Raw genomic sequence first — 21,718 nt, 5'->3', positions numbered from 1 at the left:
CAAGTCCAAGTTCACATCTCTGGTGTACACTGCCACACATCTTATATACCTAGAATAGCTAATATACAGTACTGTATGTCGGTATAAAAAGCTTAACTTATTACCTGGCAGTTGAACAGGGGTGTGTGGAGTCCTCACCTTTTACATGTGGCTGGCCTTATAATGCGAGGCAAGACGTCAAACGACGATTGTAGTTTGATTTGGTATCTCACAAAAGCACAATTTAAAGGAATGGGTGAAATTTCTAAAAAGTCGTGTTTATGCCGACTGCTAACTAGGAAACTGTTTTCTACACAGAGGCGGGACGTCAGCGAAGCACACAAGGCCACAAGCTCACGGAGAGGTTGAGAGGTGAGATATTGAAAGGGACCCCATATCATCATCACTGAAACCCTCTGCCACACTGCGGCTATTTAGTCTATTAATATTGACGACAGCAGACAACAGACATGTGAATATTGCTCTGTTTATTAGGTCCACCAACCTTTACACACAGGACAGAGAAGGAATTAAAATTATTTCACATCCCAGAATAGAAGAGAAAGTCTTCAAATACAGTATTTAACCTCGATGAACTTCACAAGACCTGGAAAAAACAAAGAGAGAGAGAGAGAGAGAGAGAGAGAGAGAGAGAGAGAGAGAGAGAATTATAAACTTATAAACAACCAAACAGCAATCAAGCCAAGTGCATATTTTATGCATTTTTATGTTCAAGGTATTTTTTTTGGAAGACTATTTAATATCCACTGTCCCCACCCACCAAAAGTTAAGATCTGTACAGAACACTAGATACGTCATCCGCATTCCCATCAATGAAAGTCGAACGTCGGCGCATGGCGGCCATGTTAGCCCAGCCTGCTGGCCCAACCTATTGCAATGAGTTTTTAGTGATACACACTCTTCACATGGCCGTATCTCCTTCAAATTTCCATGGAATTTTGTAAAGTTTGGCTTGTTAAAAAGTATTTTCTAAAAACAAACGGAAGTATATTATGTTGACAGTGCATAGTGATGAATATGAACATTATATTATTACATTATATTATAATATACATAGGATATTATCCTGTGTAATATATCTTAGTATGCCTATATTCAGGTAATTAAATAGATCCCATAAACAAATACACACAGTATTCTTTTATATTTTCCGAAAATAACAATTAAACATTCCCATTCTGCTTTGGGTACGACAGCTCCACCCTGTGTTCAAAATTAGTCGTGACGCTTAGGCGATCCCCAGAATTGGTATGACTTGCGATGTATAAATCTCTATTCCATTACGTCGTCTCTGTCGTCTTTATTTGGTGCAATCAATATATCCCTGCAGTCAACGTAATGCATAGCAACGGTTAAAATGTGTATTTTGCTCTAGGCCCATCTCTATTTTTAGACAAATAGGCGGGAAGCATATTATCCCAGTCTACACTTAAGTTTTAAGGCACCCTACCATTTATATACACGCCACACATCAACATTTTAGCAAGATAACAGTATACATATTTAAGCACCTCAATGTTTCAATACTTCATTTTACCTCCACTGTAACGGAGAATCTGTGGAGAGTTTGGCTGGGCTAATATGGCCGACCTATGCGGACGTCCTGGAATACGCGATGACGTATCTAGTACAGATCTGTGGTCTTGGCAGGCTACACCTTATCAATGCCCAGCATTTGTCTATCCATAGTCCCCACTCAATGAAAGCAATGGTCTGGCCAGGCTACACCATATCGATGGAAAGCTTTTGACCATCCATACCCTCCAATCACCACAAGTAATGCGCTGGGCTGGCTACACCTTATCAATGCCTTGGCTTTGACTACTCATGAGGTGCCTCAATCTCCGCCCCTTCTAGATTGTTCATGGGGCCTGAGAAGTAAAAAAAATTGGGTTGTAGTGGACTGATCAAACCTATTTTCCAATCCACCTCGCCTTACCCCCTTGATCGCACATATGCTGTACCTCAGAATTAATGACAAACAATGGTGTGACTGTCAACTTGTCAAGTGATTTGCGAGTTGAGAGCATGTAAAAACATGTAAGTATTGGACTACACAAGAGAAGTTGCATGTCTGACGTGCAGCCACTTAGCTGCGGTGCAGCAGTAGCCAGTAGGGCTGGCTGCGCACCTTCAGCCTCAGTTCACATCAAATATGTGAGCCGCACTTTGTAGTCTATTACCTAGTCTCGCACAAAAACTAAAATAACCTTTATTGGCTATCCGAAAATGAGTGGTCTTACGACGCCAATACAAATCTTTAAAATTCACCGCTAATCATATGTGACATCCAGAGGACATGCCAAGCGGAATCAGGATTTAGCTTGTCTCACTCTATTCACTTCCATTGTTATTTTTTTTTAGCTAGTTGAGGCATGTATGGTTCAGGACTAGTGAAACTGGCGTTTTCCAACAGCTTGACACAGCTCGACACAGCTCGACACAGCTTGACACAGCGCGACTTGGCCGCCACTTTCTGCTTTACGGTTGAGCCGTGTCGTGCCAATTGGACAAGCAAAAAGTGGCGGCCAGGAAAACCGGCGGTGGAAAAGAGGCATTAGGTACCCCATACTGCGCTGGGGTTGGCTGGGTCAGCTACACCTTATCGATGCTTGGCATTTGACTATCCTCAGTCCCCACTCACCAAAAGAAAAGCACTGGGCTGAGCCGGGCCGGCTACACCTTATCAATGCCCAGCTCCTCGGGCGTAGAGATGCCCAGCTCCGTGAGCGTTGGCTTCAGCTCCTGGAGGACGTACGGGTAGATCTCTTTATGGGGGCCAGACTTGTCCTGCAGAGAGAAATAGAGATAGATAGAGAGAGACAGAGACACACAGAGAGAGAGAGAGAGAGAGAAATAGAGATAGATAGAGAGAGACAGAGACACACAGAGAGAGAGAGATAGAGAACAAAAGAGAGCAGTCAGAACACACGACATACAAAAGTGGGCTCTAAATCAAAAGTCAAAAAATATAAATATATACATGAAGTGAATGCATAATTACTCATTTGGATGTGAAAAAGAAATCTGCTTACTTGACAAGAATCAACTTCTCAATCTTTTTTTTTTTAAGTTTATTGTACCGTACCAATTTTCTCTGCATCAAAACATGTTTGCCACAGTGTAAAAGGTCAGACAAACTTATGTGAGTGTGTGTGAGAGACAGAGAGAGAGAACGAGAGAGAGAGCGAGAGAGACAGAGACAGAGTCAGAGTGTGAGAGAGAGAGACAGAAACAGAGACAGAGACAGAGACAGCGAGATTGTGTGTGTGTGTGTGTGTGTGTGTGTGTGTGTGTGTGTGTGTGTGTGTGTGTGTGTGTGTGTGTGTGTGTGTGTGTGTGTGTGTGTCTCAATGGCCTCCAGTAAACAGATGGCAATGGCCAGGTCAGCAGTGTGTGTGTGTGTGTGTGTGCCCATGTGTACCTTGATGGCCTCAAGAATGCGGACTGCACTGGCCAGGTTGGTAGTGCGCGCGCGCGTGCGTGCGTGTGTGTACCTTAATAGCCTCCAGAATACGGATTGCGCTGGCCAGGTCGTTGAGCCGCCTGCAGGCTCTGAGGGCGGAGTCCAGAATCTTGGGCTCAGGGACCAGGTCATAACCAATCAGGGTGTTCATACCTACACACACAGCATCATCATCATCATCATCATCATCATCAGGGACCAGGTCAGAGACAATCAGACTGTTCATGCCCATGCCCACGCACACGCACACACACACCTCTTCTTTATGCATGTGTGCACACTCACAACCCTTTCCTGTGATCGCGCTTAAGTCTAAAACACATTAGGTCACATTATAAGGCCACATAACAGCCAGCTTGTACACACACACACACACACACACACACACACACACACACACACACACACACACACACACACACACACAGCATAAGTGATTGTGCACGCAGCCCTTCAGACCCACCATGCATGGCCGTTGGGTTGTGTGACAAGCGCCGTACCTTTGCGGAGTTCCCAGGCATCAATGTCTGGTTTGCTGAAGTAAGTCACCCAGCGGGCATCAAACTCCTCGTCTGTCTCTGCCTTGGCACTGGAGTAGCATCGCGATGCCACGGGCGCTGCACACAAACAAGACAATACTTACAGAGATTAACACAAACCACTATTTAAATAAGCCATACAAAATAACTCATCATCATAAAGAACCACAGACTAGAATATCGATCAGGCTCAAATAGCCATAGTATCAGACACAAATATTATTTCCAGAAAGTATGCAAGTTTGATTTAAATATAATTCACTTTCAAATATGTTAAGGCTAGTCTCAGGAGACTTACCACTTTTTTTGTAACCATACTTCAACCATGTTACAAGTTCAATTTGTGTTTTACAATAATATGCACGAGTACATGATATCAATCAATCAATATTCTATAGCACATTATCAAACAAAACTCATTCAATGTGCTAGAGTAGAGAGAGAAAAGAGAAGTAAAAAAAACTATATTGAATTATAGATAGTAGATAACCATCACCAAAGGCAGATGAAAAAAAAAAATCAATTTCTTTTTAAAACAAGATACTGTTGGGGCAGTTGTGATTTGGGCAGGAAGCTGGTTCCAGCATTTGGCAGCATAATGACTAAATGCCAGATTTCACCCCGTCTGGATTTGACCCTAGGCAGTAGAGAAGACTCATACGATCTCTAAGACATCTATTAGGATGATGAGGCTCAAACATATCTACAATATATTTAAGGGCCTAAGCCATTTAGTGACTTATAAACCATCAGAAGAGTTTTAAACTCAATTCTAAATCTCACTGGTAGCCAGTGTTGTGACCGAAGTACTGGATTGAGTTTTAGTTAGCTGCAGCATTTTGGATTATTTGCACCTTCCTGGGTGACTTTTGACATAGAACCAGCAATGAATGAATAAATGAATGAATAAAACAGAATACAACAATCGTGCAGACCTGAGCCGATGACTGGCTCTGCATTTCTCTGACAGCTTGTCTGATTTAACCAGAGCACATTGATTACTTTTTAAAACAAAATGAATGGCCTAGCCTCAGTGGCCTGTCAGATTTTCTGACAACTGCCACTAGAACTAGAGTATACTGGCCTGGTCACTCTTGGCAAAACACCAACGACGTAGCCTACGCTCTGTGTGCTAGCGTCGGACGGTCGGTCCAGAGGGGCGCTGACTTTGAACGCATCATCCCAGGGAATGATATCGGTCACCACCACAAGGACAAAGTACTAGAACTACACTCGTCTTCCTATTTCAATGTAGTGTATGACCTCCTCGCTTTTGCAATAGTACGTGCCAGTCCGGAGTTGACTGCTAAAAGAAAATAATGAACTTCAGTTAGTTAAAGAATAGCTGACCAACAACTTCAAGTTATCCATCCTCTTTGGTCAGAGGATGTCCTTAACCAAGCCACTAGAAAATGTCACGCTTAAAAGTGACAATCATGACAAGTTACTGCTTTGCCTATTTACGATTCACGATACTCCAGCCAACATTATGCCAGTTGACCATTACCTCGACAGCTAACTAGAATCATAACTGCATGGGTCACGACTTGGTAGTGAGAGGGAGGCACGTAAGCCATGTCGGCTTATCATCACAATGTCATTCACTTGAACTGGAATAAATCACGGCAAGCAATTTTAGGGACATGATATGACCGATCTGTACTGATAAATATGCTATGAATAAGTTACTGAAATTTGAGCCATAACAAACGCCTGCCCTCCTTGACCTCATTTCAACCAGGCACCCGGGTGGTAAGGTTAACGTTAGCCTCCAAGGCTAACTGGGTAACTTGGGTACAGTTCCGATACATATCTGGGGACGAGCGAAATTAAACAAACACACACACTAATCAGAGACAGTCCTAGTTAGTCAAACTTACCTGTGTAACAAGGATGTGCTCGTGTTAAAGCTCTTACTCCAGAAGCAGAGAGCCGAACCACGGCAGAAAACATCTTCCCGTTGCTAAGTCTAGCTTGCTACCCTTGAGGTGTTCTACAGGAAAGAATCAAGAAGTTGAGCATGCGCAGTGGTAAGAATGAAAACTATGACGTATGTCGGCTCAACGTGCATGAAAAATAATACAATATTGTAAGACACCTGCACTGTATTTCAATATGATAGCTATATTATTGATGAATAACTAATTATATTTACATCTTTATGTACAAATATACACTGGTCTGTGTATACACTTGTCATTTGCATTTTGCACCAATGTAATTTATTTTCTCATGCTTTTTTTGCAAACCTTTTGAGCCAACCGTGTTACCATACAATTGCCGGAAGTATTGACTACAACCACAAGCGCTGAACATCGACCGTCGACTCACCGCACAGTTCATGTCGAAAGGTTATTTAGTAGACTTTTAAAGTAATAATTAAGTAGTAACATTGTTACTACGCTTCGGGGACTGCACAATGTCGAGCGGAACGCGTTTAGAAAACGCGAATCCCTTGATTTTCCAGCGTTCAGGGGACCGCCTGTTGACAGCAACAGATGAAGACGAGGATATCGTAGATCCCATCGACGACAGAGAAATCTTTGATATCCTTTTTTTTTTTTTTACTTTGTGACGTCTTGACTTGACTTGCACATAGCTGCTAGTATTGCCTTTGCTTACATGTAGAATTAACACAAGATACACTCTTTTTTGATTGCCTTTGATTAAATGTACGCTAGCTCTAGCCACCCTATGGTGAGTGAATGTGTTTGTTTCTTTCTGTAAATTGACATATCAGTAGGCCTACACGTCTGTCATACGCACGCAAGATAGCATTTTTCCTTAAGGAGAACCCACATCTTATAAGAAACATCAATGACCCAGAACATCCATTATCCCTTGAGGAGCTGAACGTTGTGGAGCAAGTTCGTGTGAATGTAAGTTGATAATTTTCAGGAGGGAGTGTTTTTATTCCAAAGCATGAAATGTTGCAATGCTTTGTGAAAACTTAGTGAATGTGCTGTGATAAACTAAGCAATCCTTGAACTGTTTGGTGCTCAAATTGGAAAACAAAATTATATTGCACAATTATCATGCTGTGTTCAGCTTGGTTGGTATTCCATTTGCATCAACCATTCTGTCAGTTAAACATGGTTTTCGTTTTAGTGTGGTACCACTCCCACAGTTCAGCCAATCTGCAGCTACAGATCAGACACAGAAGTAATAGATAATTGTTATGACACCACCCAATGCCTGGGACGGTCCAAGCCCCCACCCCCCTCTCTCACACACACACACACACACACACACACACACACACACACACACACACACACACACACACACACACACACACACACACACACACACACACACACACACACACACATCAGGACAACAGAACTGTGTGTGACCAATGATAATACAGCTATTAAATACACCAGTGTGTTGGATTATGACCCTAGAGTATAACATTTATATAACATAATGTATAACAATATCATATTATGTATAACATTAAAAGTATTTTGTGGAAAAAGGCTCTCAGGTTCTTTGACCAAAAGCTTGGTAGGTAAAAGAACAAAAGAGGATTTTAGTGAGCAGACATTTTTCTTTCAGCTTTCAGAGTTTGTTCGTTTAATTTTTTTGGCACCTGGGTCATTTCACGTGAAATCAGACACTTTGGGATTCGACCGACACGGATTTCAATCATACTTGCTGTGCCTGTTTAGTAGCAAGGTAGCACCCCAGAACTGCATTTGTGTGAATCTGACACCGATATTAAGGGAGAAACAGACTAGCAAAGGTTTACATATGAGGGTAGGACACTATGCATTCAGCCTTGATTATATCAGTCAGTGTAAGTCACAAAAATATGTCCGTGGTGTTATTTGAAAGCTCTTTTCTGGCTCTACAAATTACACAAACAGCATGGAACACAACAGCCCTCAGAATATGAATGATCATAAATTGAAAAATTAAGTATAAACTTATAGCATAAAGTATAAAACTTATATATTAAAATGGCCAGTTCCTTGTCTAAACATAGCTTGCAATGTCATGAACAACACCTGAAATGCTGGTGTTTGGTTCTTTTTTCATTTCAGAGACAATGGGACTCAAAACAGTACAGTATGTCGTGTAGTGGAAAGTGCGCACATCCAGCAAAAAAGCATCAGCAGGTGCCAAATCAAAAAACTGTCAAATGTAGGAGCGGGAAAGGATCTGCACACTGCTTGCAAAAGACTTTTAAGAATTTATTAGGAGCAACGTTTCGATCATAGATCTTCTTCAGGCATCTATGCATTCTCCTTATCGCTCACCTTTCACAGGAGACAGGAGACATTAGACCAGGGGTGTCAAACTCATTTTGGTCCGGGGGCCGCATACAACCCATGTGGACCTCAAGCGGGCCGCATTAGTAACATCATCGCAAAAAAAAAAAAAAAGTAAAGCAGAGGATTAGTGTTCAGTACTATCACGTTTTAAGTGTGTTGAATATGTAGAAAGCAATGCAATACTGATAATCCTATGCAAAATTTCCTTGACTTCATTCATTCATTGGCAACCGTAAATTAATTAAATATGGGACAGTTCATTTTGGCAAAATTTTGTATTTCTTATATGTAATTTCCTGCATTTTCACGCATTCTAACATCCCGTTTCCAGTTTGAGCTTAATAGGAACCAATACAAATCCTATTATATATATTATTTAATTACAACCAATACCAATACAATACGAATAAGAAGTATTAACATTTTATCTCTATATATGAGGTCTATAATATATGAGCTTTATGAAATGCCTGTTACAGTACAAATTCACTATTTATAATAGAAGTGTGAGGTGCACTTTACTACATATATACAGTGTAACAGAGGGACCATTGGGTTAATGTCATGCAGGTTTCGATTTTGCCCTGAGGGCCGTAATTGCGCATTTCGGTTATTTAATTTAAAAAAAAAAAAAAAATGTTTTTTTTTTTTTTTTACATCCGGGCCGGATGGAACCCGCCGTATGTTTGACACCCCTGCATTAGACCAATTACAACTGACCACACTCACAATTGAAGAAGATCTATGATCGAAACGATGCTCCTAATAAATTAAGTCTTTTGCCAGCAGTGTGCAGATCCTTTCCCACTCAAAAATATGGCATCATACAAATCACCTAGTAATAATATAGTGATACCAGTAATATCACATGACCACATGTCTATCGGAATATGTGAAGGATGGAGATGGTCCATGAGGATGCAGGAAGTTCAGTTTCACCTCTCCAGTGCTCGGCATACATTCCTCAACACATGCTAGCCACTAGTTGCCATCATATACAGCTACAACATACAATTTGATGCTTGAACATAAAAAAATCCTTTACTGAGCTTATTCTTTCAACCCTGCCTTCTCTGAATGCTTAAAATGGTCTAGCTTCCACTGTGTCCATTGACAATGGGCAGAAGACGTGTAGTTTTTGAGTACCTGGAATAGGGACCGATGAGGGTGCAGGGCCCAGCGGGAAAATGCCCGTTATGCCAGATGGCCAGTCCAGCCCTGTCCCTGACACTACTCTATTACTACTTCATTACAACTCATTTCAACCTTTATGTCCCATTATCTCTGAAATGAATAAAGAACCAAACACCCCATTTTCAGGTGTTGTTTATGACCTTACAGGCTATGTTTAGACAAGAAACCAGCCATTTTAAAATATAAGTTTTTTTGATATTCAATTTTTAATTTTTCAATGTATCATAATTCATATTCTGAAGGTTGTTGTATTCCATGCTGTTGCGTAATTTGTAGAGCCAGAAAAGAGCTTTCAAACAATATCTCAGACATCCTTTTGTGACTTACACTGACTGAAAATGCAGTTCTGGGGTGCTACCTTGCTACTAAACAGGCACAGCAAGTATGATTGAAATCCGTGTCGGTCGGATCCCAAAGTGTCTGATTTCACATGAAATGACCCACCTGTTAATTGTGAGTGTGGTCAGTTGTAATTGGTAATGTCTCCTGTCTCCTGTGAAAGGTGAGCGATAAGGAGAATGCGGTCTCTGTGGAGTTTACCCCCACCATCCCCCACTGCAGCATGGCCACCCTCATCGGCCTGTCCATCAAGGTCAAGCTGTTACGATCCCTGCCGGACCGCTTTAAGGTAGGTGTACTGTGTAACATAGTGTTTCTCAACAGGGGCGCTACAGCCCCCCAGTGTAACAGATATCAACTAGCAGACTTCTCCCTCCCACACGCTCTCTTCCTGCCGGACCGCTTGTCCGCATGTCGCTAAGCTAGTGAAAGTCAATGCATCCGTGTAGCATGCTACATGCTACAGTGATACATTGACTTTCACTAGCTTAGCTACATACTCCCTCTTTTAACTTGTCTTAAAGCAAGACAACGCTTAACATGAAAAATAAGACACTTTACCACCTTTATAAACCCCAGCCAACGATTATAAATGTATTAAGCCATAAAATAGTGGCATACGCCTTTAAGGTAGGTGTACCACCTTGGAATGCAGGGGTGGGGAACCTTTTTCATTCGAGGGGCCACTTCAAATTCATCTGACGGCCTTAAAAGTCCTTCGAGGGCTGTACTATGAACACACACCAGGATTTCCCCCTGCACTTTAGGCTTAAGGCAGTCTCCTTTAAAACAGACCCCACCTTCTCTAGGTCCACTGAATAAGTATTGCAAATGTATTTTCTAAGATTCCGATACAAAATATGTGATATTTCATGTGAAGCTGCAAAACATTTAAATTATATCGGGAGCCGGATAAAACGGCCTCAAGGGCCGCAAACGGCCCTCAAGACATACAGTACGTTCCCCACATCTGGTGTAACGGATGTCAACTAGCAGAGTTCTCCCTCCAAAAGCCTCAGGCAGTATCAGTAGCAATGAGCTATTGGTCTGGACCTTTAGCTCAGTGATATCGAAGTGGGGCGTTGACTGGTAGGTCGCAGGTTTGAGCTCCGATTGGCGGACTGCGTGGGATGACCTTGGTTACATTGGTGAGCCTGTAATTGGCATTTCTTCTATAGTGTGTGTGTGTGTGTGTGTGTGTGTGTGTTTTGTATAATGCACACTGTGTCATAATTGTCTTTTCATGTCATTTTCATTGTCATGTTGACAGATTGATGTGCACATCACACCTGGAACTCATGCCTCTGAGGAAGCAGGTAATCACTCAACAATTAATAACTTAACTATTGCTATAGTATATTACTATAATATCACATTCAGTACAGGTAATCACTAAACGTTATTACTTATTAACACACAACACTTTCGGCCCTACCATGGCTCTACTGTAAAAAAAAAAACCACACACACAACACATAAATAAACCATCTATTGTTTGTCAATTTGTGTTTTTGTGTTGTGTTCTGCAGTGAATAAGCAGTTGGCAGATAAGGAGCGAGTGGCGGCCGCTCTGGAGAACGCCCAGCTGCTGGAGGTGGTCAACCAGTGCCTTACAAGCGCCAAGACCATGTGACCTGTGACCTTTGACCCCACCCACCCCGTGATATCATGCTGACCCCCTGGATCATGCGATATCACACTGACCCTTCAGATTATGTGACACCTGACCCCGCCCCCTCGTGATGTCATTGTGATCCCTTGGGTCATGTGACATAGCCCCTGTGAAATCATACTGATCCCCAAGGCCATGTGACATGTGACCCCGCCCCCTCGTGACATCATTGCGATATCTTGGGTCATGTGACATAGCCCCTGTGATATCATACTGACCCCCAAGACTATGTGACACGTGACCCCGCCCCCGTGATGCCACTGCTGGCCTCATTTGAGGTGCCGCATATCATAGTGACTGCCAAGACCATCGGACACGCGACCCCGCCCCCATGATGTCATCACAACCCCCAAGACCATGTGATGCAGCCCCTGTGATGTCATGATAGGCTCGTTCGTGACGACGCAGTAAGATTTTTGCTAGGTTTAACCGGAATGCATCAAACTGGCAAAGTGCGCATGCCCACTGCCTAGCAAAAATCTTACTGCGTTGTCACTGACCGCCAAACATCATGTGACCATGTGACATCATTGCTTTAACACTGCACTTGTTTCTGACAAGTCCGCCTAGACCATGTTACGCAGCCCCAAAGATGGAAAAGCGACCACCCAGATCATATGACAGGCCCCTATATAGTATTAGACATAAATACGGTAATAGTGACTTATTTTTTAGACTGCATCACAGCATACTGCTAAACTAATGTTTGGGAGACATTGCCCATAAGACATCACCATTTTGAGTGCTCCATGCATTTCACCTAACCAGACAGACGATTTCAAACAAGCCGGTTGACCGCATTTCATAGCAGAAGATTACAATGGGCGAATGCCTCTTGGAAGGCTAGATAGATGGTTGTCTGGCTAAACCAACATTAGCAGAGATCCAACAAGATTTCAATATTGAATGAAAAAGTAGATGACGAATATTTTCATGGCACAAAGTGGAAATATTGTGTGACTATCTGATTGGATTACATCAGTAAATGTGCTGGCAAATTATTTGCTGTCGAACTATTGTATATGTAGCTATTCCAAGATGCATTGGTCTGTTGGAATACACTGTTCTGAAGCCAAATTAATTCTGCTATGTGTAGAGTGTTGGTTAACTGCCTGCCTTATGGCTGTAGAGCTTCTGGTGGTTATGACTCTGCTTCAGTTGCTACGTTTACATGAGACATTTAATTCCAAATTAACTCACTTTAATTCTGACTAAAGCTTGATTCCGCTTTGAAAACGTCATGTAAACACTTCTTAATTTGAAATTAAATGAAAGATCAAAGTAAATTTGAGAACTATTTAATTCAGAATTATTAATTCGGTATTAAAACCGTCATGTAAACGTAGCAACTGTCACCATCTGCCTGATTCTATGGGCTCTCTGATTAGGCCTGTAGGAGGATGAGCAGTGACTGAATGTATGCCCAATGACGATTTCTTCTTTTTTTAACCTTCACTATGTGCTTTCAAATCCTCCATTGTGAATAAATAGTGTAGTATGCAACCGCTTTATGAGAATATGGCATAAGATTGTTTTGAGGAAAGTTTTTTTGCGCATTTGTTTTCATTTGAGATGAGTGTAGGCCTATGTTCGTGGTTTTGCTTATAAGGAGGACGATACCATTATGTTAGTGCCGATGGGCAGAGAAGAACTATCCTTCTCATGAAATCAGTCTGAGAAGGTTTTTGTTCATCACACCGTACATGGCTTATTGGAAATATACATATTGTTGTTCTAGCAATGCGTTTTGGACATATTTCAGTAATAAAATGAAGGAAAATGTTTGTAAAATTGTCTTTGAATGATGATATGTAGGCTATGTCTGTGTTGGAGATAATATAGAATTTCAGATGTGTTTCTGTTCACCTCGGTGTTCATTTTAGGAACACTTTGTATTCTCTTTTGCACCGAGAAAGAATAAAGATACTTGAACATACCAGCCAGAGACAAATTCATAATTTTTTGTGTAGTTTAATGATAATTACAGACAATACCACAAACACCTACCGCTCAGACGTATCTTTTTCAGTTAAAAACAGAACAGTACACACATTAACACCAGGTAATTTTATGCATTTATCTGAATGTTTTCTTATATTATTTAAGTCAATCCTCATTCAAAAGTAGGCTGTGACTTGTGGGAAAGACTCAACTGTTCTCCATTGACTTGCTCAACCCCCATATATATTCTCTCTCTCTCTCTCTCTCTCTCTCTCTCTCTCTCTCTCTCTCTCTCTCTCTCTCTCTCTCTCTCTCTCTCTCTCTCCTCTCTCTCTCTCTCTCTCTCTCTCTCTCTCTTCTCTCTCCTCTCTCTCTCTCTCTCTCTCTCTCTCTCTCTCTCTCTCTCTCTCTCTCTCTCTCACGCACACACTAAGCTTTGTAGCTGTGCCCCGGCCCCTCCCCCGGGGTCAAATAGCTCATTTCCTATAGTCAAGGTTGTAGAGCAGAGTGGCGCAGCGGAAGCGTGCTGGGCCCATAACCCAGAGGTCGATGGATCGAAACCATCCTCTGCTAAGCCTTTTCAGACATTTGGAAAGAATGTAGGAATGTAAAGGTTGCAACACCAGATTAGACCTATGAAACGTCTGCTACAGCAGCTTCAGGGCCTTTACCTCCAGTGACAAAGTGACGAAAACACGATGATGGTAGGCTATATATGGAGGTTAGGAGCAGAATTAGTAGCCTACAGTATAGTATGGGATAGGCATCGGTGCTGGTGTACCACAGTGCTACACCTACTTACTGTACTACAGTAGAATGTAAGTATTGCATCATCCACTCCCTCTCAGCTTACACACACTACCGCCTCCTTCTGGACATTGGTGGTAAAACAGCAAAAGAGTTCCAGGCTCCAGGACACAAGCCTGGCTTGGCAAGTCAGACTAACATGAATGTAGCCGGGCACTGTAACATTCGCAAAGCTGTGGAACCAATGGTTGGCTTCTAAACCGGTTCACACAGTTTAACTGTGCATAATAGGCCAGCTGTGTGTCATCACATTTATGAAGACTCACTACACATATGCAACCCAGATACACACAGCCAGAGCATTATGATTGAAGGACAGATTTTTTGTATTTTTGTATTTTTGTCTCCTATGGTGCAGTACTAGACCAATTTGCCAGGAAAATACATTTTCCGACGCTACTCGTGTTCGTACTGTATGTAGTTGTGTGAGAATGATGAATCATGAATGTGACGCTTCTGATTTTTCTTTTTTCTTTGATTTTTTTCAAGCAATAATTTTTTTCTTTGACTTTGTTTCAGATTAAAGGGGGACAATCTGATTTTATCCACAACAATCAGCATATAATGTGTTTAGATCAGTGATCCCTGACCAAATACTGATTACAGCTGATTCTCACTCACAGTTACCTCATGAGGGGTCAGAGGATGGCTGATTATTTTTTAATCCCTCCTGTAATTGAACTGGCTGGACACACACACACACACACACACACACACACACACACACACACACACACACACACACACACACACACACACACACACACACACACACACACACACACACACACACACACTGTATAATCCTCACGCCATGGCACCAAAGCCTTGACCTTACAATACATAGTGTTATTGCAGGCTATCTAATAATCTAAAATCTAACTCTAGTTCTAATAGTTATGAAAATGTAACCTGAACTCACTGATCTGATCTTACTGACTGGATAAAGCAGCACATGGATTGTTGTTAACACAATAATCAGGCCTATTAATCTTCCCAATACAATGCTCACACATTTAACAGAGATACAGTGTGTATAACACTACACGCAATCATGGGGAGAGTAGCATTCAAAAGGGTATCAATAAAACAATGATTACAATCACCTACATCAATCTCATACATTGTCCAAACTCTTCTTCTACACGTATGGTAGGTCACTTACGCCTACTTGTGTTGTGTGTGTGTGTGTGTGTGTGTGTGTGTGTGTGTGTGTGTGTGTGTGTGTGTGTGTGTGTGTGTGTGTGTGTGTGTGTGTGTGTGTGTGTGTGTGTGTGTGTGTGTGTGTGTGTGTGTGTGTGTTGGGGGGGGTTGTGTGTGTGTGTGGGTGTGTGAGTGTGCACGTTGGCATATTGGCGTGTGGGGGTTGTGTGTGGGTGTGTGAGTGTGCACGTTGGCATATAGGCATGTGTCAAGACTGACTCACTGCCAGTAAACGGTCCACCTGAAGGCCTTGTGTGCCGCACGAGGCAGGAGAGCAGACACATGAGTGAGAAGGAGCCTTGTAAATCATAGAGGAGACTGAGTCACCAGGCTGCTTCTGTCAGGCACTGGCACTGTGCGTGCGTGCATGCGTGAGAGAGAGAGAGAGAGAGAGAGAGAGAGAGAGGGAGAGAGAGAGAGAGAAAGAGAGAGAGAGAGAGAGAGAGAGAGAGAGAGAGAGAGAGAGAGAGAGAGAGAGAGAGAGAGAGAGTTGTGATTGTTTTGTTCATCCCCATATGGGAAAAAAACCCAGCAAAGAATGTGTAAATATAACTGATATATCTATATATATATTTAAATGTATTGTTTAGTCCTGAAAGTGGTCCATTTTGGTGTTTTCTCATACAGTATTGCTAGGTGAAACTAGTACGAATAAAGACAAATTGTACATGGCATTTACACATAAGGTGTATGATACAATTACTATCTTTGTATGCCTCAAATAATGCTTGTAGTTTTTAATTTTAGTTTTTATGAAGCATACAAAGTAATTGTATCATATGCATTATCTGTAAATTCCATGTACAATTTTGCACCAAATTATATACAAATCTGTTAGAATTCATACAAAACATGTAAAACTATGATTTTACAATATCCTTTCCATGTGGTCCAAAAACTTCCCATTCTGTCTATTACTATGGGTAAATGTGTTGTTATGGTGGTAGACAAATACCTTATCATTTTATCTGTGGGAATTTTGACAGTTTACACTTAAACTTTAAACAACTCTCCTGACACCTGTTGATAATTTATTATGCGTAATACTATCCCTGAATGGGGATGAATGTGCAATTTGTCTTTTAGCCACATGGTGGCAGTCTTGTGCTTCTATTGGCAAAGAGATGCAACACACCTCTTGGAACAACAGAGGAGAGAAGCAGAGGGGCTCTGGGGGAAGTAATGAAAGTATTCTGTACACATGCATTTAGGCGTTTGCGTGTTTGCACATAGGCTACCATATTTCTTGTGGTGTCATAGTATGATATGTAGACAGTGTAATCAGCGTCTGATTTTAGTAGTAACAGATATTAACCCCTTCCTGCAGAGCCCATTATAACATTACTGTCACAAAAATAGTAACAATAATGTCTAAATCCGTTATTTAACCCCTTACGTAATAACCTTACTGTCACCAAAATTGAATGGCTATGTCTTAATCTGTCACTTAAGGCTCTTGGTACTGTCATAACAACGAGTATTTTCAGCAAATAGTGAAAAGGCCTGCCGTCGACCCCATCTGCAAGAGGCTGCGACTCTTGGTTGCCTATTGTCATAACAATGCTGTTAGGTAGTTGAGTTTTCTTCTGTAAAGTAGGGCCATCGACAGGCCCATCTACAGGAACAGGTATTTGTAAGCATTTGTATTTGTATGCATTTGTATTTGTATGCATTTCCAAATGTAGGCCTAATTGTTAGGACTGCATCTGTCACAGTTCTTTTTCTTTTTACCTAGTATGCAACAAATGGCATTGGGAACTCACGAGAATGAAGCATGATTTCATGTGATGGAATTGACCAGATTTTATTAATCCTGACTCAGAAAAGATAAACCATATGACTCTTTTAGGATTATTCCGGCTCTTGCAAATCCACATGGAAAAGCCCACGCGTCCAAAAAGAGGCCACAACGACACATGATGACATTGGAAATCCTGTGCAGTGTTGCCAAATTGGGCGGGAAACCTGCTTAGGATCGCCGTCTGTGGGTAAAAATGGCATTTAGCAGGAAATTTTTGGCCATAGAAATCAATAGAATTGGGCGGGATTTAGTGCTTTCAACCGGGTTTTGAGCAGTTTGTGGGCTGGATTTGGCAACCCTGATCTTGTGTGATGTGCCCCCACCCCACCACCCGAGCGGCTGTAAAAAAAAGAAAACAACATAAAAAAAAAACCCAGAAGAAATACAGCTTGCAGATCCATTCATTATGAATGAGGCGGACTGGACGTCTGGCATACAGTATTCTATTCGTACACAATATCACTAGTGGTGACAGAAATAGCTGTCTGAGAATAGCAGGCCATCGGCTGTCTAGAAACCCAAGGATAGGATACAGTACCTGCATGCGTTAGCACAAAACCCTCCAGCGAGCACAATCAATGTGGCATGTAATGCACAGCATGCAGAGCATCCGAGCTGAGGAATAGACAGGAATAGACAGCCATCAACTATAAATAGCCGTGCAGCAGGATATCATACTGTTATATCTAGCTACGGTCGCTATATCTACATAAACAGGATATCATAATGCTATATCTAGCTACAGTCGCTATATCTGTCTATGGTAGCTACAAGCAGGATATCAGAATGATATTTTGTATGTCTATGGTTGCCACATCAGCAGGATATCAGAAGCGGTAGTATATCTATCTTGGCCCGTTGGCTGGGCAGGGTATCTGGATGGCATATCTATATTTTCTACTGTCAAGGCAGAGCAATGGCACATCCAATACCTCTAGGCAGGCAGGCAGGCAGGCAGGCAGGCAGGCAGGCAGGCAGGCAGGCAGGCAGGCAGGCAGGCAGGCAGGCAGGCAGGCAGGCAGGCAGGCAGGGGCGGTTTTAGGCCCTAGGGGAAGAACAATTTTGAGGCCCCTTTAAATTATTAATTAATAATCGATGGTGTATAAATGCAGGCAGTGGCGTAACAACGGAAACATGGGCCCAAAAGCAAGATTATCTAGGTGGGCCCAATCGAGCTGCGGTCAAGGGCCCCGAAAGCTTAAATTGCCACCACATGAAAAATCGATGCAAAAATGTCGATTGACGACGGGGCCCCTGACTGGACGGGGCCACGGGGGGCAATTGCCCGACCTTGCCCAATGATAGAACCGCCCCTGCAGGCAGGCAGTGGGTATGATAGAGACACTGTCCAGATGCGCTTTGCTATCTCCTGTGGAGATCGGGCGGTGGAGTGGAGTGTGTACACAAGGCCTTTTCATGTGAGTGTCCACAAGGCCCAGAGGGGACCATGCACAAGAGGCCTGAGCTACATCCAGCACTACGGACCACACAGAGACACAGCAAACACGCGCGCACGCACGCACGCACACACGCACGCACACACACACACATCACTGTGTAGTATCTGATGCTTGTCAGCACGGAAACCAACAGCAGGTCAAAGGGGACAGCTGTCCCGGGCCCAGGGGCCCAAAATTAGGTCCTCATTACATTGCACTATATTATTGGGGGGGTGGCTTTCAGATAGCTTTAGCCTGGGCCCGTCCAAACAAAGCCATTAGCAGCCATTCTTGTCAGGGAGGGAGCTGAGGGAGTGTGTGTGTGTGTGTTTGTGTGTGTGTGTGTGTGTGTGTGTGTGTGTGTGTGTGTGTGTGTGTGTGTGGGAGTTGAGGGGGTGAGTGCACGGGGGAGCAAGATGTCTAGCGGCCTCTTGGGTTAAGTGCTCATGCTTTATAACCAACACACTGAAACAGCCCAAAACCTTACAGTAAACACACACTTAGTCTGTAGCACACTGACAGCACAAAACCTACTACTACACAGCGCAAACTGTAAACACACTAAAGCGACGTGGACCATAATAAACACACTGTGCAACACAGCACATGGTGCAAGCAGAGTAAAAAACTATGTGTGACATAATGCACAGTGCGAACCCTAAAATCGCTGAAATACACTGTGCATCATATTACACAGTACAGATGCTAAGCACACTGAAACACACAGTGCAACATAGCTCACAGTGCCAACCCTGAGCACATTCACACAGTACACACTGTGATGCAGAGTGCAGATAAAGCACGCCGCATGCAGTGTTGCCAGATGTGTCTGACCATATTCCGCCCAAAAGCTTCTCAAAAACCGCCAAAATGCACTAAATTCCGCTCAAAATCAACAAATTACAATGACTTCTATGGGCCCAAAAGGGCTGAAAAAAACGCCAAATGGTCAATTTTTCCCCTTTTTACCCGCAGACGCACATCTCAAGTAGCCCAATTGGGAGGGCACCTGCCCAATCTGGCAACACTGGCTGCATGGTGTGCACTGCCGATACGAAACAGGCCAAAGGACACACTGTAACACACTGGCTGCGTTTACATGACATTTTTAACTCAGAATTCAGTAGATCCGTCGAGTTTACTTTGATCTTTCATTTTATTCCGAATTGTGAAGCGTTTACATGAGGTTTTCAGAGCAGAATTAAGCTGTATTCAGAATTAAAAGTCAGTTAATTTTGAATTAAATGTCTTGTGTAAATGTAGCCAATGAGTACTGCAGGGCCTGTGGTGGCGCTGGTTTTTCGATGGCATGTTAGTAGTAAAGGGCAAACACCTCAACAAAGGTCATACGCCTCGACAACATGCCCTTGCTGAAGCCCGTTAGTTTAGGCTGTTGCTACGGAGACAGATAAGCAGTGAGAGAGGGGTGGGCTCGCACCTCCTTGTATACAGCCTCTGGCAAATCGCTCTCCCCCCTCTCTTCCTCATCTCCCTCTCCTTTTCCCATTGCTCCTCTTCCTCCCCTCTTCCTCTTCTTCTCCTATCCTCCTACACCCCTTTCCTCCTCCTCCTCCTCCTCTCCTCAATCACTACCCTGCCAACGAGATCGAAGAGCAGGAGTCACAGTTAACCATGTGTGACTTAGCGTCTATTCCAAAAATATCTTTCTCCCTTGCAGCTAGCATGCACTCATGGCCACGCGCACTACTATTCTGTATCTTTATGTGTCTTATTTATTTATCTATCAGTGTGCACACAACACCTAGCTAACATCCTGCACATATCACACACAACACACACACACACACACACACACACACACACACACACACACACACACACACAACCACACAAACACACGCACACGCACACACACACGCACACGCACACACACACAAACACGCACACACACACACACAAGCACATGCACACACCACACCACACCTCTCACATCCTACACATGTTACATCATGCCACATATCACAAAGTACACCTCTCACTCTCGCCGTGCACCATGTGCATCACTGTGTGTGTATTTTTTACACTTCCTTTCTGTAGCCCAAAGGTTGCCGGTTTGACTCACGACCCGCCAGGTGGGTGGGGGGATTAATTAACCAGTGCTCTCCCCCATCCTCCTCCATGACTGAGTACTCAGTACTGCTCCCTTGGGGCGCCTTTGGGGCCTGCCACGTTGCACAGGTGAGGCATAAAGTGCAATTTCGCTGTGTGCAGTGTGCAGTGAACACTTGTGTGCTGTGGGGTGCTGTGTCACAATGACAATGGGAGTTGGAGTTTCCCAGGCTGGCTTTCAATCTCACCCTCCATAAACCTATTTCCAGTTCTGTGTCTTTATACAGCAGTGTGAACCATACTGTAGACTCTCTGCACATTTCATCCTAACCCTCTCCTCTCTTCCCTCTCTCTTCTCCATCCTACCCCTCTCCTCTCTTCCCTCTCTCCTCTCCATCCTACCCCTCTCCTCTCTTCCCTCTCTCCTCTCCCCTGTCCTCTCAGTCTCCTCTCTTCCCTCTCCATCTTACCCCTCTCATCTCTCCTCTCCATCCTACCCCTCTCTTCCCTCTCTCCTCTCCGTCCTACCCCTCTCCTCCCTCCTCTCTTCCCTCTCTCCTCTCTGTCCTACCCCTCACCCCTCTCCTGTCCGTCCTAGCCCTCTCCTCTCTCCTCTCTTCCCTTTGTCATCTCTATTCTACCTTTCCTCTCTCCTCTCTTCCCTCTCTCCTCTCCATCCTACCCCTTTCCTCTCTCCTATCTTCCCTCTCTCCTCATCTCAACTCCCCTGCCATACTACCCCTCTCCTCTCTCCCTGCATCTTTTACCTTTTTCATCCCCTCCTATACCTTTCTCACTGTGCATGTGTGTCTGCAGAAGTTTGTGCATAGAGTGGGTATGTTTGCGTGTGCATGCAGTAGCATGATGCAAATGGATTCTTCTCAAGTGTGCCTCATGTATTGGGACCATGTCTTTCTCTCTCTCTCTCTCTCTCTCTCTCTGTGTGTGTGTGTGTGTGTGTGTGTGT

General features: G+C 43.2%; 2 protein-coding genes and 1 non-coding gene across 3 annotated transcripts; 2 read left to right on the top strand and 1 right to left on the bottom strand.

The window, feature by feature from the left end:
• Positions 1-450: 450 nt before the first annotated feature.
• On the bottom strand, positions 451-6,022 carry LOC134439028 (cytochrome c oxidase subunit 5A, mitochondrial-like). Its single transcript, XM_063188829.1, has 5 exons — positions 5,886-6,022; positions 3,967-4,083; positions 3,498-3,619; positions 2,645-2,790; positions 451-586 (listed from the first exon to the last, which is right to left on the bottom strand). Exons 1-4 carry the CDS (start codon positions 5,956-5,958, stop codon positions 2,677-2,679), a joined length of 426 nt encoding a protein of 141 aa, XP_063044899.1. The 5' UTR covers positions 5,959-6,022; the 3' UTR covers positions 451-586; positions 2,645-2,676.
• ciao2b (cytosolic iron-sulfur assembly component 2B) lies at positions 5,999-13,421 on the top strand. Its single transcript, XM_063188828.1, has 6 exons — positions 5,999-6,035; positions 6,263-6,553; positions 6,807-6,884; positions 9,982-10,107; positions 11,089-11,134; positions 11,348-13,421. The coding sequence occupies exons 2-6, from the start codon at positions 6,425-6,427 to the stop codon at positions 11,449-11,451; spliced, it is 483 nt and encodes a 160-aa protein (XP_063044898.1). The 5' UTR covers positions 5,999-6,035; positions 6,263-6,424; the 3' UTR covers positions 11,452-13,421.
• A 511-nt stretch (positions 13,422-13,932) lies between these two features.
• trnam-cau (transfer RNA methionine (anticodon CAU)) lies at positions 13,933-14,004 on the top strand. Its single transcript has one exon. It is a non-coding gene; the product is annotated as a tRNA-Met (tRNA).
• The last annotated feature ends 7,714 nt before the right edge of the window (positions 14,005-21,718 follow it).

The sequence above is a fragment of the Engraulis encrasicolus genome, chromosome 22 (assembly GCF_034702125.1).
Source record: "Engraulis encrasicolus isolate BLACKSEA-1 chromosome 22, IST_EnEncr_1.0, whole genome shotgun sequence".
Taxonomy (NCBI): Eukaryota; Metazoa; Chordata; class Actinopteri; order Clupeiformes; family Engraulidae; genus Engraulis; species Engraulis encrasicolus.
This window is presented reverse-complemented; position numbering and strand designations above follow the sequence as displayed.